The sequence below is a fragment of the Halichoerus grypus genome, chromosome 11 (genome assembly GCF_964656455.1).
Source record: "Halichoerus grypus chromosome 11, mHalGry1.hap1.1, whole genome shotgun sequence".
Taxonomy (NCBI): Eukaryota; Metazoa; Chordata; class Mammalia; order Carnivora; family Phocidae; genus Halichoerus; species Halichoerus grypus.
This window is the reverse complement of record NC_135722.1, coordinates 86,074,170-86,088,268: the sequence shown is the minus strand read 5'-3', so window position 1 is coordinate 86,088,268 and position 14,099 is coordinate 86,074,170. Positions and strand designations below refer to the sequence as shown.

General features: G+C 43.1%; 1 protein-coding gene across 4 annotated transcripts in view; it reads right to left on the bottom strand.

Annotated features, from left to right (window-relative positions):
• Positions 1-251: 251 nt before the first annotated feature.
• Positions 252-14,099, bottom strand: part of SNX19 (sorting nexin 19) — a 42,022-nt gene continuing 28,174 nt past the window's right edge. For 2 of the 4 annotated variants that reach the window (XM_036096483.2, XM_036096487.2), the window contains 3 exons: positions 5,359-5,543; positions 4,047-4,134; positions 252-2,943 (listed from right to left, as the gene is read on the bottom strand). In XM_036096483.2, coding sequence (XP_035952376.1) covers positions 2,811-2,943; positions 4,047-4,134; positions 5,359-5,543 — 406 coding nt within the window. In that variant the 3' untranslated portion in view covers positions 252-2,810. Of the gene's footprint in view, positions 2,944-4,046; positions 4,135-5,358; positions 5,544-14,099 lie in introns of those variants that run through there. The other 2 variants (XM_036096488.2, XM_078058762.1) reach the window with 2 other exon arrangements.

The following is a 14,099-nucleotide window of genomic DNA, read 5'->3' as shown; positions in this document are numbered from 1 at the left end:
GGAGCGTGACCTCCTCTCTGTGGGGGAAGGGGGTAAATACCAGTGCAAGCCAACCAGGTAATGCCATTTTCAATAGACTGGCTTAGGGATGCACAGTTCTGGCCAATGAGTCATGAGAAGAGCATTCTTGAAGGGTTTCTGGAAAAAGGTTTCCCCATTCTTTAGAAGAAAACATGAAGAGATGACTCTGTTCTTTCATATTGTGACATATGAATGTGATGCTCCGAACTGCAGCAACCAGGTAGGCAGTCTGAGAACCGGACAAGCATGTTTACACAAGCACGTTTACAACAGCAGAGGGGAAAGATGGGAAGAATCTGGGCCCTTTATGAGGTCAGAGTTGCTGAATCCATCCGCCCCTGGGGCTTACCTACTCAGGTACTCATTTTTGGAAGAAAACAAAATTCCCTTCGAGTTTTCCTTCAGTCCAAAGCATCCTGACTCATAAAACCATATACACATATTTTTACTCCACCTAGGACCTAACAACTGTTGTTGGGCGCTATAAACAAAGAAAAGAGTAGCAACTGGAAATGAATGTGCTGGGTAGGGCCAAAGAAAAATCACGAACGTTCTGGGTTAGTGCAGGCCCGATTCTTCATTGCCTTTTATCACTTCTCAGCTGGGAGCATCTTTTCTTAATACCTGTGGCTCTCTCCCAAGTGCTGATCTCCCTTGTTGTCTGTGCCTGCTACCCAAACTTGACTATTTCCTTGGCGATATCCATGATTTCCCTTCTAGACAGAAGGAGGGCCCGAGGACAGCTTATGTTTTGGGGCACAGACCACAGAGGTGACATCTCTTACGCAACATGAAATATAAGGAAGTTTTCTTTGGGTTGGAAGTGTCAAAAAATTGCTCAGAATTTATAGCCACAGGGATTTTATGGTGCGTCAGTTTACGTACTGGCTCTGTGTGATATCTGAGCCCTAACAGCAGAGATTCAAAGCAATGTAGGTGGCTAAGTACATATGAGGGTAAAGTATCAGGAGAGAAGGGTAGTGGAAATGAGCTGGCTACTGCATCTATCCTGAAGAGCATCCTGGCCCGAGCTGAAAAAGGTGAAGGATCGGCTTCAGTAAGTGAGGCTGGACTCCCTGCAGTCCCACACTCCTGCAAATACTTACTAAAGCTAGAAATGCTGCGCTCCTTCTGCCTGTGAATGTCCGGGGTGGGAGAAGCTCTGAAGCCATAAAGTTGCTGTAAAAATCATATTTTAAGGCTAGAAGGTACCATGAGACATGATCTCATTCATCTTGTCCTTAGGCAGTAATAGCCTACCTAAAGCCTTCCAATCATAGCATAACACATTTTATGGGTAAAAGCCTCCAGAGGAGTAAAAAAAGTGTAAGACTGCACAACTTTCTCCCATAAACCACTTTGTATGCACATCATCTACTTCAGAGTCTGAGAACCTGATGCCCATTCTAGACCCATCCCATTCAGTCTAAGTCCAGTCTAAGTCCAAGATCCCCCTCCAAATGGGAGGATCCATAATTCAGTGACAGAAGGGCACTAATAGGCAGGTGCAAAGCTAACGGGATGAGGGGCACAAGGCAAGGGTCTCCCATGACCTCCTTAAACCTTTTCTGTCAGCTACTCACATGCATTTAATGTATAGCACTTCCCTTGTCAACACTGTCTGCCTCCTTTCCTACTAACAAGTTCTCCTAATTGTTCTATTCTTCTAAGACACTACAGCCTGATATAGCACCTTCGCCTTCATCTTCAGGTGTTCTTAAAGACTAATTAGATCCTTAAAGAACAGGAAGTAAAAAGCTTTTTGTGGGTCATCAATTCCCTGCAGGTTTGCTAATATTATCGGTTCAGTTTAAAAGTCCCCTGCTGGAGACTTGTGAAGAGAGAAGCCCCACAGCCCCCTGGGTTTCCTACTCTTTGGGCATTTCCAGCCACGGAGCAAGCGTCTCCATTCCCTTTGGAAGCACTGGGCTGAATAAGCAATCTGCCATGTGATTCTGCTGAAGGGAGACAGAGGGAAGGTCATAAAGACCAAAACTCAACTGCTCTTGGAGAGGGGTTAGGAGGAAAGCAAATAAATAAAATCTGTGATGCAACTCTCTTTCAGGAAAGGGTGTGGAGAGTGGGGGTGGATCTACCAAGAAGCTTTGGCAATCTGCTTTGAAGTCTTCTGCACAGAAAAAGTGTAGCCACCCAGGGAAGCAGGCTTCAGTGACATCCTCCATAGGGCTGGTGTGTTGGAAAATAGTCAATCAGCAAAAAGTCCCTTGAGAAATGTTTTCCTTCCTTCTTCTGGAATTGTTGGGAAACTAGACAGAACATGGGGGGTCTGGCTTTCAAGAGTGGTCCTGAATGAATCTGCAGTTTCCTGGTGGGAACAGAGAGCTCTAGAAAATTGTCTGCTCCTCCAAGAAATCTGGCTATCAGTTTTCACTTGGTCTATCTACAGCTTGTGTGTTGGTGGATTAGGAACATGTATGCACAGGACCAGGCTCCTGGCAAACAATCTTAGGGAGGAGGGCAAAGGAGAGGCAAAAGGGGCTCATTCTTCTACCTTACAGATTCCTTTTCCAGGATCTACCCACCAGCAACAATCCAAACACCACAGAAAAAGTATGGAAATGGATATGCATATGATTGGTACATATTTCCCCCATCATCTGCTAGGTCGCCTGCTCTGTGGAGTAGAGCTGGGGGAGAACTGTGCCCCTGGGACCCGAGGTCTTCTGAGCTACAGTTCAGCTGCAGAGGGCACAGGTTCCTGACTGGTCACGGGGTGGCAGAGCAACTCTCCTTTCCCAGCCTTCAAAGAATGGGTGAATAACCTATGGCTAAGGGGAGACACCCATTCTCTTGGGGTTGCCTGGGGTATCTGAGGCAGAGGTGGTTACGGTAGACTCCTCAACGGAGGCACTGAGATCCAAGAACTCCAGGATGATGTCCCAAAGGCAGTAAATCAAGTGCCTGAAACAAATGGACAAAACAACTTAGAGGAGGGTCTGGCTTAGTCAACAGACACCAGATCCTGTTTATGACATTTATTTTCCCTTCCCCTCCTTGCCCATTACTGATATCCTTAGTGAACTCTAAATTTCAGTAGCCAGAAGAAGGCTCTGCCATGAAATAAAAGTTTGGTGACTAAAGGTTATGACCCCAATAAAGGTGGAAATAGAACTTGAGACTAGATTTTAGGAAATTCTACATTTATTTATATAGCTACCTTAGCACATCAGCACTGCCCTGAAGAACTGTGAGGGAGGGAAAAAATCCCTGTGATATCAACTTACTAAGAATTTTCAGAGCTTCTGACTATGGCTGTTTCTCGTAATTAATCGTCACAGATCCACAGGTGACAGGCAGTGAAGCAAAAGCCAGCACCCTTGGGTAGTGACGGTGAATAGATACAGTCTGCTTCGGGACAGGGTTTGAGAAAGGACTGCAAGTCCTGAATACTTTTCAGAAGCACTGTATCCCAAGGTACCAGCCAGGGAAATACCTACCTCTTCTGGATTATTCTAGCGGTGTTCACTCAGTTATTTCCAGTCCTTTTATCAGAGCTCAACCTCATTATCTTGTCTCCTTCCTATTAAGCAAAGACAATTCCTGATTCTAACGCTAAATCAGCTTTGCTGTGAGGCCTTGAATGTTGAGCTGAAAATCATGATCCAGACTGTGGTATACAGGCCAGGTATACACAGTGGTATACAGTGTTCACAGGGGCTAGCACATGTTGAAAGAAGTGTTAAGCGCACTGAATAAGCCTGGAGGGTGACAGGACGTTTTCAGTAGCTCACATGGGGGCCTGCATCGAGTTCTTCCACATGCCAACAGTGGCGGGCCCAACACCGGCTCACTGCTGCATGAGAACCTGCTCAGAAGCAGGCAGTGTGGGTTTTCCTTAGTGTGTGCGGACCCGGACATCACACTCTGCAGTCAGGGCCCAGGGCAGAGAAAGACTGCAGTTCCGTTCGTCTCAGTGTGTGCTGCTCACTTAGGAACCGTGGACACCTCTGAGACCAGAGACAGCTTCAGCTGTGGAGATGCTGCGTACATGCCTTTCAGCCTACCTGTTGATGAGGGGTTGCCGTAGTGACTCCAAGACTAGACTCCAGCTCAGCCGGCATCTGTTCACCCCAAGGATTTCTACCACAATATCTGAAGAGGAAAAATAAGCATGTGGTTTCAGTGTTACCACTGAAGCCTCAGATTCTAAGGAGATTATCTTGTGGTATCTGCTATCTTTGTCCAAATTGGGTATTTCTGGCAAACTTCTGAACCACATAGCCAAACTAAAACAGGGAAAAGCTAAGAAAAATGTTTCTTAAGTGTTTAAATAAGAATGGACCTGAAGAAATAATTCTGTAACCTGTCACTGCAGGTACATCTGATGTAACAGTTTAGGGTGGAGAACAGGGGTTGATAAGAGTATATAAGGAACTAGAGGGTATTATGCTAAGTGAAATAAGCCAATCAGAAAAAAACAATTATCATATGATCTCACTCATATGTAGAATTTAAGAAACTAAACAGAGGAGCATAGGGGAAGGGAGGGAAAAACAAAACAAGACGAAATTAGAGAGTGAGACAAACCGTAAGAGACTCTTAATCACAGGAAACAAACTGAGAGTTGCTGGGGGGGTGGGGGGATGGGGCAACTGTCTGATGGGCATTAAGGAGGGCACGGGATGTAATGAGCACTGGGTGTTCTATGCAACTGATGACTCACTGAATTCCACATTTGAAACTAGTAATACACTATATGTTAATTAGTTAAATTTAAATAAAAAAATAAATACAACAGAAAACAGAGAGTATATAACGTTGTCCTAAGAGCTAACAGTTCACTGCTGCACCCATTACTATAGCATAGCCACAGGTAACAAACTGCCTTCCCTACCTTCTAAAAATGTATAGAAAGTAAAGAAAAAAAAATCCTCTTCAGAGTTTGTTTTTATCTACTGCTAAGGATGAAATACCTTATTCAATGACCCCAATTTATCAAGGCTGAACTTCTGTGGGACATATCATTTTCTTCCCTGGTCCAAATACCATGAGTTGGCAGAGAACCTGAAATCTTCATCTGGTGGGAAGAGTTCTGAGACCTGCCTCTGTGGTGTAGGCAGAGCTGTTATTACTCCAAGTATCTGCAGGATTCTCACCTACTATTTATGGTGTGGTCATAGTGATCCTTTCCATTCCCTCAGCATCACTTGAATGAGGGGTAAAAGAATCACAGCTCTGATCATTTACCTATTAGCCTGAGAAATGGTGGGTCAACAGGTTTTTGAGTCCAGGTTTTTGAGGGGTATGGGGTAGTGGTGGCAAAGCAAGATGGGAAAGGAATAATTATCAGTATAACCAATCTCATTGTCCAATTACCTGGCAAGATTCCCATCAGGCTCTGCAAGGCCTGTTTTTCAGCAGCCACTTTCTGCTCCTGGGTCCTCACAGGCCGTGGACCCTTCGGTAAAATACCACCAGGCCAGATGGACTCCTGAAGAAGTCGGAGGTACTGCACCCAGCGCTGTGGACATGTTAGATTAGCCACCTGCACCTCTAGCCACCTGCGGTGGAGGAGAGGAGAAAGGTCAGATCAATCTGAAGGCAAGACTGTGGCAAGGCAGGTGAGCAATCAGAACAGGGCAAAGCAAAGGGAGTGCCAACTCTCCCAAGTGACATCGAGCCAATTCAACAACTTGGGACCAGAGAATTTGAAGATGAGTAATAATAATAATTTGGTATTTACTGTCTACTAGGAGCTCCATGTTGTATCAGGGGTTTCACAAAACAGAGCACTAGAAGGGCCCCTGTCTCTGGGCGGGACTGGAGCTTGCCAACTATCCTCTGATGGGAAGCACTGTCCTCTCAGCAATGTGCACACACAGCCTTCACAGTTAAGGGTTTGGTGATTTTACACAAATCCTTCTGCTTTGCCACCCTGCCCATACCCAGCTGCTCTTCACGTCCCCATGAGCTGTTCTGAGAGTGCCCTTCATCTGTCCTTTGCTCATAAAAGTCCTCTCACTGACAAGGCCCTCTTCTTTCCAGTAGAAGTCTGCCATTCTTGCAAGACCTGTTGAGCCCCACCTCCTCCACAAAATTCTTCTTGATCATTCTAGCCAGAAGCACTCCTCTTTCTCCCCTCAGACCTCCTCTGGCACTTAGTTCTATTGCACAGGTTTGGAACTCATATTTTACTTTGGAATATAAATTATTTCCTCATATGTTTACCGCTCTACTTTTCCAGCTAAATTATAAGCATCACAAGAATTCTAGGTCTTACACTTTTAAAAAGTTTCCCACAGTGCCTTGGTGCTCAAGAAATGTTTGTTGACTGACTAGCAATTGTTCTTATTACAATGAAAATTTCCTCCTTTATCTCACATTCAATAAATGAGGCAATAACTCTGAGGGGGCAAACATACCAAATCTGCAGTTCCTGCAAGGCATTTTCACTTTCATTCTTTATTTGTTCCTGCATGTTTTCAGAGTGATACGGTTACTAGCTGAGGTTCAAGGCTGCCCAGGCCTCCTTAGTACATAGCAGGGCTGAGACTGGCAGGGCTCTGCCTATAACGAACGGACCATCAACCATGTCTACTCTGTTTGGTACTGCACCACATGGCAGCCCATGCCATTGCTCCTATACCCGAGGTACTTGTCGCCCATCCAAGAGCAGAGGGGGCTGCCAAGGCAAACTTTATTTAACCTCCACTCTGCCAGACAGTCTGCATTCCTCTCAAGCTAGGCATTCCAGCCTTGGGGGCTGCAATCCCCCAAGCTGAGGGCTCACAAATGATTCTAAGAATAGGAAGTCTGAAAGGTAATGGCAGGGCAGGAATGGCAGACACCGATGGAGATCAAGAGCGGCACAAAGCTGCTCTTGCCCAAAATAGCCATCACGATCGTATTTGTTATTGTTAGGGCCGCATCTCCTTTTTATAGGGCTTTTCATTCAGCGAGCCTAAGACGCCTGATGAAAGGGATCCAGTAGCAAGAATTTCTGTTCCTGTTTATAGAAGAGGGTCAACAAAGGGAGGTGGATGCAATGCCCTCATCAGATTCTCTGCAGGGGATCAAGTGACCCAACTCTCATTCTTCATCTCAAGTCATAAATGCTTGTGTGACTTCTGCTAAGGTGAATGATGTGTACCAGGGTCTCATCTGAGTGACTGGAGGGAGGGGGCGAACACCTGAAAGCCAAAATCTTGAACTCCTCCAAAAAGTCAGGAGAATCTTACACCAGAACCCTTCAGCTGGAATTAGTTCTAGCTCAGTTTCTCATTCGCATTTGCACATAAGCCAGTGTGCCCTGATTCTTGTCCTCTGGGGCCACTGACGCCTGTGACCCCACTCTTCAGAGGCACCTCAGCATCCACTCAATCCTTATCGGAGCAGAATAGTCACCAGTAAATCTGGGTACCTCAGTCACCTTCTGGGCATCTTACAAGAGAGGAGACTGTCCGTTGTGAACTACTGTTAATTCACGGGATAGGAACAGGCCCCCGTGCTGCATCACGCCAAGGATGTCCTCTTTGTACTCTTCCATTGTGACTTGGTGACTCAAGCACACCAGCTGGGTGCAAAACAAATTTTAGCATGTGGCAAAATATGAATGTATAAATGTATACAAATCTACAGGACGACAGCTTATTAAACTCTAAAATGGGAATGTTGGGAAGAAGAACCAAAGTAGGGAAAGTAAAAATAAGCCCTTTGATGATGAGGGTGAGTCAGTGAGTTAAGCCAAGTTGCGGGAGTTAAGCAGAACTGACAGAGAGAACTCAAGCCTCCAAGTAAATGTCAGCTGCTGATAAAGAAACTGTCAAGCACTATAAATCCTGAGGCACAGAACTGATCAACAGAAGGCCCTAGAAGAGTAGGTCCCAGGAATGTAAGGAACATAAGAAACATAAGAAAATATAAGACTTGCGAAAACTGGTGGAAATGAAACAAACTACATGTCTAAAAAGAGGCACATAATGTAGAAAGTGGCTTCTACCCATGAGCTGCTGTGGTTTCTGTTACCCTTACTCTTCTCTATACCCCAAAGGTGAAAGACGCCAATCACACACGCTGGTACCATGCAGATTTAAACATTCACCCTTTTCAGGATTCTCCTCTTGCCCAGGTTCCTCCCACCCTTCCTCCTCCACGAACACAGAGGCTTTCTCCTGGACATCTGGGGTTAGGCAGGTTTCATTTCCTAGCCCCAGGCAGCCTGTGGAAAAGAGGCAGGGCAGCAGTTCTAGCTCACAGAACTTCTGAGGTATGCTATCTCATCACAAATGATGAGCATCCCAAAGCGGAAGGAAAAAATGATACAGCCCAAACCAAGAAAACGACCAGGGCCAACTACTTCCACCACCCAAACTGCCCTGCCCCTCAGACAAAATAGAAAGAATCTGTGAGCTTTAGAACAATTTCCAAGACATGTTTTGTTATTCCACAAAATGCCTTTTTAAAGTTGTAAATGGCCAGACTCGGGGCTCCCATATTATTTGCCTTGCCTAACACCTAGCTTAGAACCAATAACTGATGACAAGGAAGAAGGCAGGGATTTCTTCATCCAATGAGCTCTTCTCCCCCTTCCATCCCCATTTTCCCTTCCTCTTCTTCTATCCTCCTTCTCCAGAGTGGAGCTCCACACATCCCACCACAGTGCTTTATCTAGCCTTACTAACTCCCTTCATCCTGCTCAGTTCACTGAAATTGGGTTAGAGTAGAGAAGGCGAAGAGATTAACATTGGTAAATTAAAAAAGAGACTGACGCCTTAGCTTCTTATTAGTTCCCTTCATCTCTCTATTCCACATGTTGTCTTTCTATTCTTAACCTACAAGTGGGAAAGTTAAAAAGAAATCTGTGTCCCTATAGCTCTCTTGAAGCAAAAGGAATGGAATGCATGTGTCTGAAGTCCAATGTAGCACAGGCGCTTTGCCACATCAGTTTCTGGAATCTGCTGGGACTTCTCACTATTATGTGCTCACAGAAATCTAAAGTTTCAAGGTGGACACACACACACATATTCCTTGATTTATTGTAAATTATTTATAAGAATTCATTTACCAAATACAAATGCTATTGTTTATGTAATTCAATACTCATGAGATAAATACACTAAAATAAATATGGTAGAGAATAGCCACAAATAGCATTGGTTTTATTTTCTACTACTATTCCAGTTCTGATATTTGATTCAGAGCTATCTCCTTCTACCATCCTACCTTTTTTCTCCATTAGGAGAAGAAGGAAAAAAGCCAAACCAGGTCTGTTCTGTCAGGCCGTCTCTGAATGAGTCAGGGCACATGGCAGCCTTACTAGTGGGCCCAGAAATAGCCAATAAAATGAGAAAAAAGCAACAACAGATTGACACTGAAATGTCCAAGAGCTTCTCTTGATGCCAGACATGGAAGAAGGGAGGACGTGGAGATTAGGGCTCTCCACTACACTGGGAGGGAATGTCTAGTCTGTGTTCACAAGAACCTGGTCTGAAATAGCTACAGATAGAGGAATGAAGCAGTGGCTAAAAAGGAGACAGTTTAATGCTAGGGCTTAAGATGGCACCTCAAGGTTAGCAGAAGGTCATTTCCCATCAAAACAACAGAATCAAATCTCATGAGTAGGGGGAGAAAGCTTTATAGGGACCATGTCTAATCTAATTAGCCACTGTCCCTTCACTTCTTTGCTAAGAGCTGCTATGGCTAAGTGAGGAGGGGCCCTGAATTAGTTGGTCTAATGGGGAGGACACGGGGAGGACAGCGAAGTCATAACACAGAAAATATTCCTAACAGCAGTAACAATCTTCTAACAAAAAAGCCTGGTGCAGTCCAGATGAAAGAAAACAACAGACTTATTCCTCATACCCTTTTTATCCACCTGGCTACGTCTGTGGGCAACCCAAGGGCAATTACACTTCCACATCACTTTAATGTACCAAATACAGTTCAAAGAAAAAGAGAGAGTAAAAGAAGATCAGGTTACAGCTCCTACCATTCTGAACAGGTTTACAGTAGATTAGAAGTGTCAACTCATTTTATTACCCTTAGAGTAGGATTTTCCAACCTTGGCACTACTGACATTTTGGACTGCTAATTCCTTGTTGTGGGGGGCTGTCCTGCGCACTGTAAAGTGTTTAGCAGCATTCCAGCACTCCCAGGTACCTCTTTTGTGACAATCAAAGACGTTTCCAGACGTTGCTGTGTGTCCTCCGAGAGGCAAAATCATCCCCAGTTGGGAATCACTGCCTTAGACCTAGGGTATTGGATGCCATGTGTCGGGCCATTTCCAGTCATTTCAATACTCGTGGCTGTAGCACGCTATTTCTCAAATTGTGGGCTGAACAGCATTAGAGGTGGCCATGCGCTCAACTTTGTGGTTTGTGACATTTAACAACATCTAAGTAGAAAAAATGAGAAAACATGAAAGTGTATCTCATGTTTTGGGACCCTTCTGTTTCATACATGGATGTCTATATGGATCTATCGGATGTGTATTTGTGTGTGCGTGCATGTACTGTGTGGTCACAGTGGGTCATGATGTAAACGTATTTCTTACTGTGGGTTGAAGTTTAAAAATAGCTAGAAAAACAGTGAGATAGTATAAGGAATCAGGAGTTCCAAGAAAGGGGGAAAAAGCCCAAGCTACATTTTTAGCCTCCTGGAAACACTCCCCACCTCCACCCACCCCCAAGTACCCTGTAAAATGTTTACAATGGCATAAACCATGAACATTGTGTTCTGTACCCATCGTCCTAGCACAGTCCTACGAGTATTTGCTCATTAAATCGGTAGCCCCAACGCATAGGGTGGAGAGAGAGGCGATCTTGAGGATGATGATGTGGATCCAGGGCATTTCCCATTAAACAAGCTGTTTTTGCCAATTTCACACCTGATAAAAGTAACACTTCTCGTCCCTCTGATTCCTTTCCTAGGCCTCTGCCTTCCTGCCATGGCCCCTTCTCATGTTTACAGACAGTTCCTCCTTGTCAGCTCTCGGCTCTAGGCTTCTCAGTCCTAGAACTGGCCAGGCCCAGGTTACTCAGCTGTGTCTGAGAAAGTTCAGCATTGTTGCCCTCTGACTATGTATCTAGGTCACGATCCTTTCCCGCCCTGTGTGGGGGAGAAGAATGGGGAGGAAATGAACTTCAAGGGCAAGAAACCCCTGTTTCTTTTTCCCAATAACTATTGTGAAATCTAAAACGGCTCATAGAGTCTACACAATTTCTTCTTTGATTTTTGCTTTCATGTTTTAAATCATGGATCCACATCTTTAAAACATGTGCTTCAAGGGAAGACTACATACTGCCTAAACACCATGCTTTAAGAATCTGAGTTCCATACTTCTATATCTAGCCACAGTTTTTGTTTTTGATTAGTAACGTACAAGTTACAGCTACAAAACTAATATGCATTAAGAATTGAAGCATTCTGAATCGAGGAAGGAAGTTAAAGAAATCATCTGTTCAACCTTAGAGGTTATCTATTCCAATAATCTCACCAACTGACACATGAAAACAGACAGCCAAAAAGGAGCACTGCATAGCAAAAGGCTTATGGGAACATACAACTTCATAACTGGAAGGAAACAGGTGATCCCTACCTCACTTCCTCCCAGAGTCGAAATCGCCTGAGTAACATCATGGCAGAGCCAAGGGTTCTTGTCCATGAATCCAGAAAGTTGGGCTTTTATCTTAGCTCTGCCACCAATTAGGAATGTGACTCTGGGGAAGTTGCTTAATTCCTGAAAAGGATAACTGCAATTTATTAGAGATGCTCCTTAAATACGGGCAACCAAAATCAGCCTCGTTGTAACTTCTAGTCATTGTTCTTACTTCTACCCTCTGGAGTTAACAGGAAGTACTAAAGTTACTAGGTCATATCTCTTTCAAAATGTACCAAAGACCTAAATGTGAGACCTGAAACTATAAAACCCTAGAAGAAAACATAGGCAGTCATTTCTTTGACATTGGCCATAGAAACATTTTTCTGTATATGTCTCCTCAGGCATGGGAAATGAAAGCAAATTAAACTATTAGTAACACACTAAAATAAAAAGCTTTTGCACAGAGAAGGAAATCATCAATAAAACGACGAGGCTACCTACTGAACGAGAGAAGGTATTTGCAAATAATATATCCAATAAGGGGTTAATATCCAAAATACATAAAGAACTCACACAACCCAACACCAAAAAACCCTAAATAATCCAATTAAAAATGGGCAGAGTTCCTGAATAAACATTTTGCATTTTTGAATTCAACTGTTATTTCTCCCCTAAGTCTCTTTTATAAGCTACACATCCTCAATTCTGGCAACCTCAAAGTTGAGCACACAGAATACACTCAATAAAGTCCTAAAGAATGAAGGAGAGAAATGAACCATTCCGCATCCCGGTGCCATCCCCTGGGTGTGTGCTGCTTTTTATTCTCTCTTAAAATGGAGTACCCAGAACTAAACACAACCTCCAGATGTGCCCTGACCAGCGAAAAATGAAAGAATGCAGAGGATTAGTGCCTTCCTTCATCCATACACTATACTTCTATTAATATAGTCAAGACTGTGTTGCCTTTTTGGGCACACACTTCAAAGCACTGACTCATACTGAGTTTTGCAGTCAACTAGGACTCTAGTTCCACATATGTACTTTAACAAAAAATCACATGCTCCTCTGTTAGGCCTGGTCTTGCCCTTCTGTACTTGTGCAATTTTTTAAAAAAAATCTAAATTGTAATTACAATATTTCTATTAGCTCCATCTTATTGGTTTTGATCTATTAGTCTAACCTTTTGAATCTTGATTTTTGTCATCCAGAGTATTAATTATACCTCTAATGTTAGAGTTACTTGCAAACTTAATGATGAAAAAATTAACCAGGATAAGAACAAGAAAAATGCTCTAACACTAGAAATTTCCCTCCAGGATGACATACATTTGTTAGACAGATACTCTTGGGCTAAAGAAACTCAACTAACCATGGATCACTTAAAAGTACTATATATAGTCCATTGGGGCACCTGGGTGGCTCACTTGGTTGAACGTTGGACTCTTGATTTCGGCGCAGGTCATGATCTCAGGGTAATGATCTCAGGGTCATGAGAGCGAGCCCCATGAGTGCGGAGTCTGCTTGGACTTCTCTATCTCCCTCAGCCCCTCCTTCTACTCACACATGTGCTCTCTCTCTAAATAATAAAATCTTTTTTTTTTTTTTAAAGTACTATAGTCCAGGCCACGTATGTCCATTTTGTCTACATGGATGTTATGAAAATATGGCAAAAGCTTGTTGAAATCCACCTACAATTTAATAACCAATGCATTCCTTTAATTTAATGGTTTAATAATTCTGCTAAAGAAAGAAAGAAACCATGCTAATCAGGTAGGGCGCATTCCCACTGAACACATACTAATTTCTGGGGCTTGCCATTTCCCTCTCTGAGAATGTTCACAAAACATCTATTTAATAATCTGCTTCAGAAATTTCTAGAAATAAATGTCAAGTGTTAACGACCTGTATCCATTTTTTAAAAGGCAAGATATTTCTCCATCTCCAACTCAACACATCCTATATGCCATTTTTTTTTTTTTTAAATGATCTTAGGTCTTCAATGATAAATACAAATTTTTAGTTCTGTAGAATATAATTCATCTGGGTCAGGTACAGGAACCTTAAAATAGGTTAAGTGCTCTCTTATTTGCATTCCTATTTTAGTCTTCTAGTTTAATTGTGTCTTTCCAATTCTTGTCAAACCATTTTCCTTGACAGAAAAAACCCAGAAATTAAACAGCTTAGCAAACAGACCAATTCACTGTTGAATAAATGAATAAATGCTTTCTCAATGTAGCTAGTGAATACTACAGCATCTGTTTCAAAAAATTTACCTGTATTTTCTTTGCTTTTTTTTTTTTTTTTTTTAAGTCTTTTCTCCTAACATTTATTCACAACTTCAACTCTGAGTTTAAGCTTACTGGACACCATTCTTATTAGTTCTATTGCTACTATTTTGCATTACTCAGTATGTGTCCTCCCCTCTGCCCCTTTTTAAAATATATGCATACTTCTAGAATCAGTTAACTACCCTGGTTTCATCTGATCTTGATTCTTTCCTTTCCTCACTGGAATTCTG